This window comes from Eleutherodactylus coqui, chromosome 1, assembly GCF_035609145.1.
Source record: "Eleutherodactylus coqui strain aEleCoq1 chromosome 1, aEleCoq1.hap1, whole genome shotgun sequence".
NCBI classification, from domain to species: Eukaryota; Metazoa; Chordata; class Amphibia; order Anura; family Eleutherodactylidae; genus Eleutherodactylus; species Eleutherodactylus coqui.
In genome coordinates this window covers 329,561,343-329,577,636 of record NC_089837.1, presented here as the reverse complement: position 1 = coordinate 329,577,636, position 16,294 = coordinate 329,561,343, and the positions used below count along the sequence as shown (strand labels likewise).

At 47.2% G+C, this 16,294-nt stretch overlaps 1 protein-coding gene across 2 annotated transcripts in view; it reads right to left on the bottom strand.

Moving 5' to 3' along the window:
* GAS2L2 (growth arrest specific 2 like 2) overlaps positions 1-16,294 on the bottom strand; it is a 61,860-nt gene that overhangs the window by 33,815 nt on the left and 11,751 nt on the right. For both annotated transcript variants that reach the window (XM_066575146.1, XM_066575156.1), the window contains exon 3: positions 1,121-1,365. In XM_066575146.1, coding sequence (XP_066431243.1) covers positions 1,121-1,365 — 245 coding nt within the window. The remainder of the gene's footprint in view (positions 1-1,120; positions 1,366-16,294) is intronic.

Genomic DNA, 16,294 nt, shown 5'->3' with positions numbered 1-16,294 from the left:
ACTGATACTCTACCTCTCAAACCTGCGAATAGAAGTCTTCTCTTCACAGTTGAAATGGAAACTAGTTTGTTCTTTGCTACATTAAGCTGTGCTTGAAGATTTTATGTTGTGAGGTACCAATCGCAAAAACTGTTGACTCTCAAAAATTTGTCATCTGATTTTGTAGTGGCCTTTGGTCTGCCAGATGTCTTCAGGTCAAGAGTTTCCAAGTGTCTTTTGGTGGTATGGGAAATTGTACTAACTGCCACCTTGGCTTTCTTGGCAATTTATCTGTGGGACAAACCTACACTTCTAAGGTTACTTTCACATGGCTAAGCGCAATATCAGACCGTGAAACTCTGCCCAATATCGCACTCGTGCATGTGTTGCAATTTTGAAAGCCGCACCGGAGGATCAGCAAGTGTTTCCCATTGTTATCAATGGGAAACCTTGCATCACATGCTGTGCAATGTGTTTTCCAGCTCCATTGAAAACAATGGGTGATGTGTTCTAAAGAAACGCCCAAAGATAGGGCATGCCGTGATTTTTTTTTCCCGCACCGCGATGCTGGAAAAAATCACTCAAGTATATAACCCCATTTAAAAGAAGGCTTGAAAGTAATCTACAAAAGTTTAGAACCTGTAGGAATGGTTTGCATTCAATTTCAAACCATAATTTCCTTTCTGTGCTAAATTTCATAATATTTTGATGTTTTTAACTTACTTTGCAACTAGAGATGAGTGCGCACGCTCGGTAAGGTCAGTTACTCAAGGGAGCCTCGCTCATCTCAAGTAACTGCCTTCTCCTCCGAGCGTGCTCGGGGGGGGGGGGTAGCAGGGGGGAGAGAGAGATCTCTCTTACTCTCCCCCCCACTCCCCTCCGCTCTCCCCGTCCCCTGCTGCCCCCCCGAGCACGCTCGAAGGTGAAGGCAGTTACTCGAGATGAGCGAGGCTCGCTTGAGTAACTGATCTTACCGAGCGTGCTCGCTCATCTCTATTTGCAACCTTTGAACCATTTTACATTATTTGCTGGACTTGAACTATGTTAATATCAAAATAAATGGAAACATTGAGGTGCTCTAAAACTTTTGACCGGTAGTGAATGTTATTTTAATAGATAGACAATTAATAGATTGACTTACCATTTGGTCCAAATTTTTAAAGTCACAAAGCTTTCGTTGACTTGGAGGTTTAGGGAGCGAGATTTCTATTGGTGGCAGTTCCAATTCCTCACGAATTTCCTCCTCAATTTGCTCCTCCATCTGGATGAGCATTGGAGCACTCATACCAAAGCGAGATGCCCGTCGAGCCAATTCTAGCAGGCATAGAATGAAATTTTTTTCATTCTTCCGTAGAACTAGGTCTTCTGTCTCAAACATCAGGACATCTAAAAATATCACATATTTAAAGGAAAAATATCAATAGGTTTCCATGAAAAACTATTATTCATTTCAAAATCAGTGGGGATCTTTTAGAAAAATTAAAATTGTGAATTATGATCTGTATCAATGATATCCATACAACTGGTCATATCTGAGTGAGTTTCGATGGTGACCAAATTTTATGCTGCGATTTGCAATCTACTTATATTACATATTGCACTTTTTCTAAATATCTGGTCAAACATGCACATTATCTTTTTTTGTATGCTATAAATCATGGGACCATATTTTATATAGGACAGGTAAATGAGCAGGTCTTCAACCTGCTCATTTACCTGTCCTATATGACTTGTAACTTGTTTACTCTAACTTCATAATTTTGTTGTTATGTAGACTAAGTTGAACATTCAGATAAATATGTAAAGTAATAGTTTAAGCAATGACTTAAAGTGGTTGTCCAGTCAGGAGTACAAAAATGATGTTAGTCACTCCCTATAGGGAATGAATACCTGCTATCCATTTTCCTGAATCTTGCTTCTTGAATGATTTCTAACTCGGCTCCATTAACCCCTTAATGACGCAGCCCCCTTTTTTTTCCATTTTTGTTTTTTCCTTCCCCCTTTGAAAAATCGTAACTCCTTTATTTATCCATCAACGTCGCTGTATGAAGGCTTGTTTTTTGCGTTTTTGGAGTTTTCAATTGTGCTATTTAAAGTACCATATAATGTACTGAAAAACTTTTAAAAAATTCTAAGTGGAGTAAAATGAAAAGAAAAACGACATTCCGCCATCTTTCAGTGCGTCTTGTTTCTACGACGCACAAATTGCAACAAGAACGACATGATAACTTTATTCTATGGGTCGGTATGATTGCTACGATACCAATTTTTTTTTTCAGACATTTAATTTTTTTCAATTATTTTCTGCGGTCATCTTGTGCGCGCAATAACTTTTTTATTTTTCCGTCGACTTAGTTGTGCGAGGGCTCATTTTTTGCGGGAAGTCCTGTAGTTTCCGTTAGTACCAATTCGGAATACATACAACGTTTTGATCGTTTTTTATTGCGTTTTCTTCTGGGAGACAGGGTGACTGAAAAGGTGTATTTCTGGTGTTCTTTTTTTTTCAGACAACGTTTACCATACGGGAAAAATAATGGGCTACTTTGATAGATCTGACTTTTACAGACGCGGCGATAGCAAATATGTATTTTTATTTTATGATTTAGATTTTTAAATTATAGATATGGTAAAAGGGGGGTGATTTAAACTTTTATTCCTTTTTATTACAATTAAAAAATCTTTATTGATCTTTTTTTATGTTACTTTTAAGTCCCCCTGGGGGACTGCAACATGCATTGCTTTGATCGCTCCTGCAGTATGACGTAATGCTACAGCATTACTTCATAGTGCAATTTGACAGGCAGTCTACCAAGCCAATCCACGGGGATGGCTTAATAGGCAGTCTCGCAAGGCCTTTTACAAGGCGCCCGGCTACCATGACACCTGCATGACTCCCCCGATCTCACCGCGGGGGGGGGGGGGGGCGTACGAGACCCCCAACATCGTTCAGGGGATTTAAATGTCGCTGTCAGAATTGACAGTGGCACTTAATGGGTTAATAGCCACAATCGGCCACATGGCCGATTGCAGCTATTGCCCGTGGGTGTCAGCTGTAATAAACAGCTGACGCCCACGCTGAATGCAGAGAGGTCGCCCAGCAACCTCTCTTCATATATACCACGACGCTCCATGGCGTAAATGTACGTCCTGGAGCGGGAAGGGGTAAAGGCAGAGCTGTAATCTATGACTACAGTTTAGCTACAGTATCTATAGCAGTCTGAAGTAGTCTAAGAAACTCTCCCTGTTTCATCAATGGCTGCTGATCTATTCCCCCTTCTCCACTGCAATGTTGCTCCCTCTGACTGGTTGCTGTACATAAACATGTTTATCGCAAGAAGTGCATGGAGAGCTGATTTCTGCTACAGCAAGGCAGAATGATTATAAAGCACAGATTACTAAACCCCTGGTATAAAAAGATGAACATTGGGTAAGTGCCACACCTATACTGTGGCAAATGAGACTTAAGGCCCTCTTACACGCACTGATAGTTACTCAAAATTCGTTAAAACGATAGCTTGTGAGTAATAATCGTGGTGTGTAAATGCTACCATCGTGCACTTTTCGTTTGAACAATGATTTTTAGTTCAGCATAAAAACATCCTTCACATTGGGAGCAGGAGATAACATTGTATTCTCTGTGCAGCCGCTGGCTAAAACAGCCTGCAGTCTGTTATCTACACAGGAGCTAGAGATTACAGTGTTTTCTCTAAGCAGCCCATGCCAGAACAATGCAGCAAATTGCAGAGCTCAGATCTCCTGCTGAGTTCTGCAACAGCTCCTGAAGCCTCATTTGCACGCAAATTACGCTGATAAAGTACTAACGGGCATCGTTGGCAAATTCGGATCGGGTGAGAGGATTAATGCGGGTGACTGTATGGTCCAATGTTGCACGGAAAACTGCCTATCGATCATGAAGACACGGTTTGAGCAGCCGAATTGCCGTTTGTACACATGGACGGCCGCAAATGGCGTGCACCAAAACCAAATCGACTACATCCTATGTCAGCTGCGTTGGAAAAGTTCAATTCTGGCTGTGAGAACACTTCCGGGTGCAGACTGTGGCTCTGATCATCAACTTTTAGTCGCAAAAATCAAGCTCAGATTCAGCAACATCACAAGGTCACCAGCAATACGTAGTTTCGACGTAGACAACATCCATTCACAATACACAGTCGAAGTGAATAACCAATTTAAAGCGCTCAGCAGCATCTGAAAAGACCCTGATGAATTATGGGAAGAAATCCATCACACAGAATACAGCTGAACAAATCATTCCTTACAAAAATTCTACAAAATGACCGCAATGGCTATCAGATGAATCCATCAGAATCGCCAACAAGCGCCGAGCAGCTACAGCAGGGGTACCATTGTTGAATTCAGACAGCTAAATGCGGAATTTCAAAGAAAAGTCAGACAACATAAGGAGCGCTACTGGAACGACCAATGCACAAAACTGGAAGAATCAAACCAGCAAGGCCACACCTGAGCTCTCTTCGCCCATGTGAAGCAGACCCAGGCACCGTTTGTACCACGTAAGGCAGCAACTATCAAAGACTGGGATGTAGAGATGAGCGAACGTACTCGGTAAGGCCGATTTCGCAATCGAGCACCGCGATTTTTGAGTACTTCACTACTCGGGTGAAAAGATTCGGGGGGGGGGGGGCGCCGTGGGTGAGCAGGGGGTTGCAGAGGGGAGTGGAGGGGAGAGGGAGAGAGAGAGCGCTCCCCCCTGTTCCGCACTGCTACCCCCCCCCGCTCCACCATGCCATGCCCCGCCACCCGGCGACCCCCGAATCTTTTCACCCGAGTAGTGAAGTACTCGAAAATCGCGGTGCTCGATTGCGAAATCGGCCTTACCGAGTACGTTCGCTCATCTCTACTGGGATAGCAAATTATTACAAGAAGAAGATCGCATCAAGCGTAGGTGGCGAGAATATACAGCAGAGCTGTTTTCAGGCAATCAAACAGACAACCCGTTGGATAACGTACATCAAGTAGAACAAGAGCAGGTAATTCTGGAGGAAGAAGTCACATGGGCCATGAAACAACTACCAAACAGGAAAGCTCTGGGCATTGATCACATACCAGCTGAACTGCTCAAACCAGTGTCAGTCAATATCTTAACAAACCTATGTCAAAGATCTAGAGCTCCAAATCGTGGCCCAAAGACTGGACGAGATCTGTCTTTGTCACACTTCCAAAAAAAAGTGATGCTTAAGAATGTTCCAATTACCACAGCATCGCCCTCATACCTCACACGAGCAAAATTCTTTTAAAGATCATACAAAAATGTATTGTGACAATTGTTGAATGGGAACTTCTGGACGTTCAAGCTAGCTTCTGCAAAGGACGTGGCACCAGAGACCAAATCGCAAACCTGCGCTGGATCATGGAGAAGACCCGAGAGTACAAAAAGGATGTATTTCATCGACTACAGCAAGGCATTTGATTGTTTCGAACATGTCAAGCTTTGGAAGTGTCTGAAGCAAATTGGTATCCCAGAACACATTGAACAGCTTATAAAGTCACTTTACAAAAACCAAGAAGCAACAGTCAGGACTGCTTATGGAAACACAGATTGGTTCAGAATCGAGGAAGGTGTACGGCAAGGCTGCATTCCATCACCAGTCCTTTTCAATCTGCATGCAGAAACAATCATGAGGCGATGCAATTTGGATGAATAAGAAATCAAAGTCAAAATTCAGTGGCAGAAATGTCAACAACCTTCGATATTTAGATGACACCACCCTGCTTGTAGAAAGTGAAAGAGACCTGGAATACCTTATCCAACGAGTGCAAAAGGGAAGCAAACACATGGGACTGTATCTCAACAGCAAGAAAACGAAAGTCATGACCATGGTAGGCAATGGTACAGTGAACATAAAAATTAACAACTAAGTCGAGTCGATCCAACATTTCATCTTCCTTTGATCCAAAATCGATTGCCACTGGCAACCTGGACCTGAGATCAATAGACGGATTACACTTGGTAGGATTGCAAGGCAAGGAATAGAAAAGATATGGAAAAGCAAGGAAATTAGCATTGCAGCAAAAACCAGACTGGTCAATGCAATCTTCTTTCCCATAATGACGTATGGTGCGAAAGTTGGACACTCAGAAAAACAACAGAAGAAAAATTGATGCGTTTGAACTCTGGTGCTGGAGGAGAATGTAACGGATACCTTGGACTGCCATGACAAGGTAGTGTTAGTGTGTTCAAACCGAAAATATCACTAGAGGGCAAAATCATCAAACAGCCGCACTCTTTTTTTGGATAACTGATGCGCGCTAACTCACTGGAAACAGTACTGATGCTTGGCAAAGTCAGTGGAAAGAGAAGATCAGGACAACAAAGAACAAAGATGCTAAATACAATCAAGTCCACCACAAACCTGTCAACTCAAAGAAGCGGTGAAAGGTCGGATTTGACTGAACGGATAATCATCATCATCAACTCTGTAAAGGTTTTGCATATCCAAGTAATTCTGACAATGTTTTTTTCCACATTGTTTGTACTTCATTTAGATGGTAAAAATAGACCGATAGAGTTTGTGTATATTTATTAAAAGCACCAAAATTGGAAAAATTTTGAAAAAATTGTAATTTTTTACATTTTCAACTACTGTATGTCAATTATGTGCAAACATACTGTAAACATTTTTGATGAGATACATATTTCTGTCTATTTACTTTATTCTGGAAGCACATTTGAAAAACAAGGTTTTTTTAAGCCATTTAGGAGACATGCAGTTTTAGGCCTTAGTCACACGGGCGTTTTTTGCCACGATTTGCGGATCGCATGATGGATGCGCATCCACAAATCGCGTGATCGGGGCTGAAAAATCGCCCGAAAAAACAGCTCCTAGCCGCGTTTCAATAGAAAAAGGCCGGAGCTGTCCAGCGCATTGAATTCAATGGAGCCGGCAATACAGCCGGCTCCATTGAAAGCAATACGCTGCGGGCGATCTCACGATGAATTGTCGGGAAGGGCTTAAATATATAAGCCCTTCCCTGCAATTCATCCAGAAATGTGTAAAAATAAAAAAAATATATATACTCACCTTGTCCCGGCAGACGGAGTTCAGCGCGGCCGGCTGGCAGTGGGTGTGAATGAGAGCTGCCCCTGATTGGTCCCTGCGCTGAGCCAATCAGAGGCAGCACTCATTCACACCCATTCATGAATTCATGAATGGGTGTGAGTGAGAGCTGCCCCTGATTGGTCCCTGCGCTGAGCCAATCAGAGGCAGCTCTCACTCACACCTATTCATGAATTCATGAATGGGTGTGAGTGAGAGCTGCCTCTGATTGGCTCAGCGCAGGGACCAATCAGGGGCAGCTCTCACTCACACCCACTGCCAGCCGGCTGCACTGAACTCCGTCTGCTGGGACAAGGTGAGTATTTTTTATTTTTTTATTTTTACACATTTCTGGATGAATTGCAGGGAAGGGCTTATATATTTAAGCCCTTCCTAACAATTCATCCCGCGATCGCTGGCAGCCCATTGCTTTCAATGGAGCCGGCTGTATTGCCGGCTCCATTGAATTCAATGGGCAAACATCGTTCTTCTCTGCCACAGCTGTTACAGCTGTGGTAGAGGAGAATGATTTGTCTAGTATATGCTCTCAATGGGGTCGGTGCTGCTGCCGCCGGCCCCATTGAGCGCATATAGAGAAGAGAACAGGAATCGCAGATCGCAGATAGGTGCAATCAGCAATTTCTGTTCTATAATTTATCGGCCGAGCACATAAAAAGCGCTCATGTGTCCGATACCATTGCAAAGCAATGGTTTTATAAAATCGCCGGACGCATGCGCATGTGCAAATCGCGCGAAAAAACGCCCGTGTGACTAAGGCCTCAAGATTAATTTAACATTTTTAACATTGCATAACGGCAATTGTATGACCGGGGACCGCAACCCCTCATGACAGCTCCAGTCTCTCGGCTGCCTCTGGTAGCCAAAAGCTGAGAGCTATAATACTCACAGATCCAGGGGCTTTAGTTTACAGGGCCAGTGTGTTTTTACAGCACTGTAGAATAAAGCCCAGACACCCAGGATGTGAAAATATGTATGGGTGGTCACTAAGGAGTGAAATGTAATCGCAGACTGCTGCAGTCTCAGAATTATTCAACCCCTTTTTGACAAACATCTTTAGTACTTAGTAGAACACCCTTTCACTGTTATCACCTGCTGCAAACATGACGTGCTACAAGATACCAGCTTCTGACAGCATTCCTGAGGAATATTAGCTCATTTTTATGAGCAATGGCCTACAGTTCACTAATATACTTGAGGGGGCGCAGTGGGTGATGGCCAAGTCTGCTCATCCCAAGCAAAATAAATATGCAGCAAGTGAATGAACTCTATCCAGAAGTCCTGCTGCTGGCTATGGAACTGCTGATCCCAGAGTGGCTCACGTGGGTGGAGCTAAAGCCACTAATATTAATGTTGGAATTGGTGCTAAAGGACTGGAGACTAGTAATCATACTGCTGGCCTCCAGCTTTGGTCCCAGTCAATCTATAAAAATACAGGCAATGTAGATGTCAACCAGTAGGTGGGACACTCATGTATTTTGGCCATGTAATGTGAGCAGATTTGCTAGAAAAATCTATAATGCTTTGACAGATCAGTGGCAAAAGAAGATCTGGCTGCCAAAGAACACGATAGCTGATGCTGCCAAAGCTGATACTGGCATGGATATCACACAACTGAAAGAAGCGGTGCATAACCGAAAAACATGGAAGGAGCTCACCTTTAGGGTTGCCGAGGGTCGTGAACGACTAAACGGCTAACAATAACAACAGGTGGGTCCCACCTCTGGAGTACAAGGCGCATCAGACACAATTGAAGAGACCATGGTCATGGTGTCTTTGGGCTCTGGGGATGGCAATTTGCAACAGTGCCTCCTGGAGACCTTGACAAGGGGGAAAGCATGATTAATGTAGGAGGTAGAGAGGTAAAGTGAGGGACCTCACTCACTCGGTAGAGAGACATGGACTTGGTGCCTTCCAAGAGCAAAGTGGGAGACCATATGTTCCCTGCCAACAGTTGGGCAGGACATTAGTCATAGGGATGTAGCCTAACTTCAGGGGAGAGGCGGTGATGCATGACCCTCAAGGGGCAAGGTGATGGAGCTTCTGGCGGGTGACATCTATGCCCTCATCCACCCCTACAACATGTCTCAGTTTAACAATAGCTTTGTTCACCCAGACAGCCTTAAGCTCTTTGGAGGAACTATGAGCTGGTAAAGGACAAGCCCAGCTGGTGAGTTTTCACTGTGAAAGTGGTAATTTGCCAGACTGGAATAATCATTTCGACCTGTTATAAGTCACTCTCTTGCTATGGCTTCATGACTTGGCTCAGTTGGTATGGTGAGATGGTGGATAGGCTCCAAAAGAACTGAGTCAAATGGCATCTGGTCTGGAGTCTGGACATTAATGGTCAAACTAAATTGTTCAGGGAACTTGGTTGCCCACATACTATCTCGGCCTTCTTCGGTACTAATTGTATCTTGGCTTTTTACCAGGGACAGCCAAAGCTCCTTTACAAGTGCAGCAACCCTAAACATTTGAGTGCCATCGGCAAAGTCATCAAGCGTGTTTTGTGTGGCGCGGTAGGTCAACCTGCAGCATCTTGTGCAAAGATTAGGTGTTACCTGTGTGGTGACCTCAGTCACCTATTCAGCCGCTATCCATGCTCTTTCCCCAATGCGGTTATGGACCGAGTGGAGGAGAGCTGTGAGATTGCCTCTGCGAAGGGTGAGACCAGCAGAGGCGGTGAAGCCCAGGAGCCAAAGCAGAGGAAACATGCTAGAGCTTCCATGCTGAGGTGCCTCAAAAAGTGCAGAATGAGCAGAGAGCTGAGAGGCTCATGTAGCAGGTGGCTCAGTGCTGGCTCCTGTTCTGGATGCCAATCATGTGGCTGAGGCTCAAGGGGACAGGAAATTGAATAAGGAGGTCAGGAGAATCCAGAGGCTGCTATCTCTTCAGATTCTTCCCACTATGAAAGTATAGGTGAAGATGGTAAGGGGTGCCGAGAAAAACAAGGGAACTCGCTTAAAGGATGGCCATATCTAGCACACCACAAGCACACATGGTTTACCTAATATAAAGATATATGTAGATCTAGAATAGACAGTTTTTTTAAATGAAGAAGCCATGTTTCCATCAGTGTCCTTGTTGAAGTGGAATTCTCCGACTACTGTCTGATTTTGTTTTCTCTGAATATTTCAGAAACCCACTGGATGGGCAGAGGCCTATGGAGGCTGAATTTGTCACTCTGGAGGAAGTAGAGATAAGATGGTCCTTTGATGATTTTTTGCAGAGCCAGGTACCATTACTTGATCTTTGTAGAAGTATGTCAGAGATGTTCCAGATCAGGATGGTGAAATTCTTTTACCAGCTCTCTAGCCTCTGTAGCATGAGTAGGAACCACTTGTATCAGAGTTTGAGGAGAAAACGCAAACATCTTGTCTTGACTGGAGGTGGCCATGAGGATACCTCTAGAGTGAAATTTTTGCTTAAAAGATGCTAGTATAATAGGCAAAGATCTTTAGTTTTTGAGAGGGACTTCGAGAAGTACCACTTGTCCAAGCCCTACAGGAAATGTAAGATGTTGGTGAATTGTAAAGTTGTCACAGGACTGATTGATAGTATAGGACAGGTCCAGATCAGGGATTCTGAAGGTCATCAGATCCTTTTACTTACTCCCTTTGAGAAAAAAGGATCTCAATCGAGATGTGATACCGGCTTTCCTGGCTGAAACTGTTCATAAGTCAGGAGATAACATTTCTCTTAAACTTTTGACAGAAGAGATCAGGAAAAAGGAAGTTAGACTGGTAATTGATGGACTTCAGCTCAAAAAGTCACCAGATCCGGGTGGCTTAACATCTGAGTCTAATAAGACCTTTAAGGATATTTTGAGTCCTGAGTCCATTTTTAGACTGAGATATTCAATGAGTGTCTTTCCTCTGACACTCTGCCAAAGTCAATGAGAAGGTCAGCCTTGATTATTCTGTCGAAGAGTAGAGATTCGAGTTGTATTAAGTACTGGCATCCCATAGCACTTTTCAATATGGACAGAAATGTTCTAGTAAAAGTGCTGTTTAATTGGCTGGTGATGTTTGCACATCGTCTGCTACAAGGACCCAGCATTGCTCGGTTCCATGTCGCAACCCCATTAGTGTTGTTTTTGGTGTCCGAGAGGCAGTAGAGCAGAGTAGGGCTGGTCAATGAGGGGGGGTACTTATCCTTCCTGGATCAAGTCTATGAGTACCTCTGGTCTGTTCTTCTGATGTACGGCCTGTCCTGAAAGGGGGAATGGTTGATTGGCCCAGAACATTGTATGCAGGGACTGAGACTTTCCCGATGGTGGGTCAGCTGACGCTTTTGAGATTGGGTCTAGTGTCTGTCACGGCCTCTTGCTGTACGTGTTAGTAGGTGGACCTGGGGCAGGGGTAGGGATAGATCACGTGTAGAGATGAGCGAGCACCAAAATGCTCGGGTGCTCGTTACTCAGGACGAAATTTTCGCGATGCTCGAGGGTTCGTTTTGAGTAACGAACCCCATTGAAGTCAATGGGCGACCCGAGCATTTTTGTATATCGCCGATGCTCGCTAAGGTTTCCATTTGTGAAAATCTGGGCAATTCAAGACAGTGATGGGAACGACACAGCAACAGATAGGGCAGGCGAGGGGCTACATGTTGGGCTGCATCTCAAGTTCCCAGGTCCCACTATTAAGCCACAATAGCGGCAAGAGTGGGCCACCCCCCCCTCCCAACAATTTTTACTTCTGAAAAGCCCTCATTAGCAATGCATACCTTAGCTAAGCACCACACTACCTCCAACAAAGCACAATCACTGCCTGCATGACACTCCGCTGCCACTTCTCCTGGGTTACATGCTGCCCAACCGCCCCCCCCCCCCCCGCACGACCCAGTGTCCACAGCGCACACCAAAGTGTCCCTGCGCAGCCTTCAGCTGCCCTCATGTCACACCACCCTCATGTCTATTTATAAGTGCGTCTGCCATGAGGAGGAACCGCAGGCACACACTGCAGAGGGTTGGCACGGCTAGGCAGCGACCCTCTTTAAAAGGGGCGGGGCGATAGCCCACAATGCTGTACAGAAGCAATGAGAAATATAATCCTGTGCCACCGCCATCAGGAGCTGCACACGTGGGCATAGCAATGGGGAATCTATGTGCCACACACTATTCATTCTGTCAAGGTGTCTGCATGCCCCAGTCAGACCGCGGTTTTTTATAAATAGTCACAGGCAGGTACAACTCCGCAATGGGTATTCCGTGTGCACCCACAGCATGGGTGGCTCCCTGGAACCCACCGGCTGTACATAAATGTATCCCATTGCAGTGCCCTGGACAGCAGAGCTAACGTCAGATTAAATGCAGGTGGGCTTCGGCCCACACTGCATGCCCCAACCTGACCGGGCTTTTTAATTCATAGACACAGGCAGGTACAACTCCCTATTGTGAAGTCCCTGTGGACCGACAGCATGGGTGGGTGCCAGGAAGCCACCGGCGGTACATAAATATATCCCATTGCATTGCCCATCACAGTTGAGGTAATGTCATGTTTAATGCAGGTGGGCTTCGGCCCACACTGCATGCCCCAGTCAGACTGGGGTTCTTTATAAGTAGACACAGGCAGGTACAACTCCCTTTTGTGAAGTCCGTGTGGACCGACAGCATGGGAGGGTCCCAGGAAGCCACAGGCGGTACATAAATAAATCCCATTGCATTGCCCAGCACAGCTGAGGTAATGTCATGTTTAATGCAGGTGGGCTTCGGCCCACACTGCATGCCCCAGTCAGACTGGGGTTCTTTAGAAGTGGACACATGCAGTTACAACTCCGTGTGGACCGACAACATGGGTGGGTGCCAGGAAGCCACCAGCGGTACATAAATATATCCCATTGCAGTGCCCAGCACAGCTGATGTAATGTCAGCTTTAATGCAGGTGGGCAAAAAATTTATTGGATTACACTGTAGGCGAGGGCCCCAAAAAATTGGTGTACCAACAGTACTAATGTACGTCAGAAAAATTGCCCATGCCCAACCAAGAGGGCAGGTGAAACCCATTAATCGCTTTGGTTAATGTGGCATAATTTGTAACTAGGCCTGGAGGCAGCCCAGTTAAAATAAAAAATTGGTTCAGGTGCAAGCTTCAACGCTTTAATGAGCATTGAAACGTATAAAAATTGTTTACAAAAATTATATGACTGAGCCTTGTGGGCCTAAGAAAAATTGCCCGTTCGGCGTGATTACGTCAGGTTTCAGGAGGAGGAGCAGGAGGAGGAGAATCAATATTATACACAGATTGATGAAGCTAAAAGGTCCACGTTTTTGATGGTGATAGAGAACAATGCTTCCATCCGCGGGTGCAGCCTACGTATTGTTTAGGTATCGCTGCTGTCCGCTGGTGGAGAAAAGAAGTCTGGGGAAATCCAGGCTTTGTTCATCTTGATGAATGTAAGCCTGTCGGCACTGTCGGTTGACAGGCGGGTACGCTTATCTGTGATGATTCCCCCAGCCGCACTAAACACCCTCTCTGACAAGACGCTAGCCGCAGGACAAGCAAGCACCTCCAGGGCATACAGCGCGAGTTCAGGCCACGTGTCCAGCTTCGACACCCAGTAGTTGTAGGGGCAGAGGCGTCACGGAGGACGGTCGTGCGATCGGCTACGTACTCCCTCACCATCCTTTTACAGTGCTCCCGCCGACTCAGCCTTGACTGGGGAGCGGTGACACAGTCTTGCTGGGGAGCCAGAAAGCTGTCAAAGGCCTTAGAGAGTGTTCCCCTGCCTGTGCTGTACATGCTGCCTGATCTCCGCGCCTCCCCTGCTACCTGGCCCTCGGAACTGCGCCTTCGGCCACTAGCGCTGTCGGATGGGAATTTTACCATCAGTTTGTCCGCCAGGGTCCTGTGGTATAGCATCACTCTCGAACCCCTTTCCTCTTCGGGTATGAGAGTGGAAAGGTTCTCCTTATACCGTGGGTCGAGCAGTGTGTACACCCAGTAATCCGTAGTGGCCAGAATGCGTGTAACGCGACGGTCACGAGAAAGGCATCCTAACATGAAGTCAGCCATGTGTGCCAGGGTACCTGTACGCAACACATGGCTGTCCTCACTAGGAAGATCACTTTCAGGATCCTCCTCCTCCTCCTCCTCCTCAGGCCATACACGCTGAAAGGATGACAGGCAAGCAGCATGGGTACCCTCAGCAGTGGGCCAAGCTGTCTCTTCCCCCTCCTCCTCATCCTCCTCATGCTCCTCCTCAACGCGCTGAGATATAGACAGGAGGGTGCTCTGACTATCCAGCGACATACTGTCTTCCCCCGCCTCTGTTTCCGAGCGCAAAGCGTCTGCCTTTATGCTTTGCAGGGAACTTCTCAAGAGGCATAGCAGAGGAATGGTGACACTAATGATTGCAGCATCGCCGCTCACCATCTGGGTAGACTCCTCAAAGTTTCCAAGGACCTGGCAGATGTCTGCCAACCAGGACCACTCTTCTGTAAAGAATTGAGGAGGCTGACTCCCACTGCACCGCCCATGTTGGAGTTGGTATTCCACTATAGCTCTACGCTGCTCATAGAGCCTGGCCAACATGTGGAGCGTACAGTTCCACCGTGTGGGCACGTCGCACAGCAGTTGGTGCACTGGCAGATGAAACCGATGTTGCAGGGTGGCAGCGTCCGTGTGGGACTTGCGGAAATGTGCGTAGAGCCGGCGCACCTTTCCAAGCAGGTCTGGCAAGCGTGAGTAGCTTTTCAGAAAGCGCTGAACCACCAAATTAAAGACGTGCGTGAGGCTGCCGAGCTGCAGAGCCGCCACCAGGTTACGGCTGTTGTCACACACGACCATGCCCGGTTGGAGGCTCAGCGGCGCAAGCCAGCGGTCGGTCTGCTCTGTCAGACCCTGCAGCAGTTCGTGGGCCGTGTGCCTCTTCTCTCCTAAGCTGAGTAGTTTCAGCACAGCCTGCTGACGCTTGCCCACCGCTGTGCTGCCGTGCCGGGTGACACCGACTGCTGGCGACGTGCTGCTGCTGACACATCTTGATTGCGAGACAGAGGTTGCGTAGGAGGAGGAGGAGGAAGGGTGGTTTAGTGGAGGAAGCATACACCGCCGTAGATACCACCACCGAGCTGGGGCCCGCAATTCTGGGGGTGGGTAGGACGTGAGCGGTCCCAGGCTCTGACTCTGTCCCAGCCTCCACTAAATTCACCCAATGTGCCGTCAGGGAGATGTAGTGGCCCTGCCCGCCTGTGCTTGTCCACGTGTCCGTTGTTAAGTGGACCTTGGCAGTAACCGCGTTGGTGAGGGTGCGTACAATGTTGCGGGAGACGTGGTCGTGCAGGGCTGAGACGGCACATCGGGAAAAGTAGTGGCGACTGGGAACTGAGTAGCGCGGGGCCACCGCCGCCATCATACCTTTGAAAGCCTCCGTTTCCACAACCCTATACGGCAGCATCTCCAGGCTGATAAATTTGGCTATGTGCACGTTTAACGCTTGATCGTGCGGGTGCGTGGCGGCGTACTTGCGCTTGCGCTCCAACACTTGCGCTAGCGGCGGCTGGACGGTGCGCTGAGAGACATTGGTGGATGGGGCCAAGGACAGCGGAGGTGAGGGTGTGGGTGCAGGCCAGGAGACGGTAGTGCCTGTGTCCTGAGAGGGGGGTTGGATCTCAGTGGCAGGTTGGGGCACAGGGGGAGAGGCAGCGGTGCAAACCGGAGGCGGTGAACGGCCTTCGTCCCACCTTGTGGGGTGCTTGGCCATCATATGTCTGCGCATGCTGGTGGTGGTGAGGCTGGTGGTGGTGGCTCCCCGGCTGATCTTGGCGCGACAAAGGTTGCACACCACTGTTCGTCGGTCGTCTGCACTCTCAGTGAAAAATTGCCAGACCTTTGAGCACCTCGGCCTCTGCAGGGTGGCATGGCTCGAGGGGGCGCTTTGGGAAACAGTTGGTGGATTATTCGGTCTGGCCCTGCCTCTACCCCTGGCCACCGCACTGCCTCTTCCAACCTGCCCTGCTGCTGCCCTTGCCTCCCCCTCTGAAGACCTGTCCTCAGTAGGCGTAGCAAACCAAGTGGGGTCAGTCACCTCATCGTCCTGCTGCTCTTCCTCCGAATCCTCTGTACGCTCCTCCCTCGGACTTACTCCAATTACTACTACCTGAGTGATAGACAACTGTGTCTCATCGTCATCGTCCTCCTCACCCACTGAAAGGTCTTGAGACAGTTGCCGGAAGTCCCCAGCCTCATCCCCCGGACCCCGGGAACTTTCCAAAGGTTGGGCAT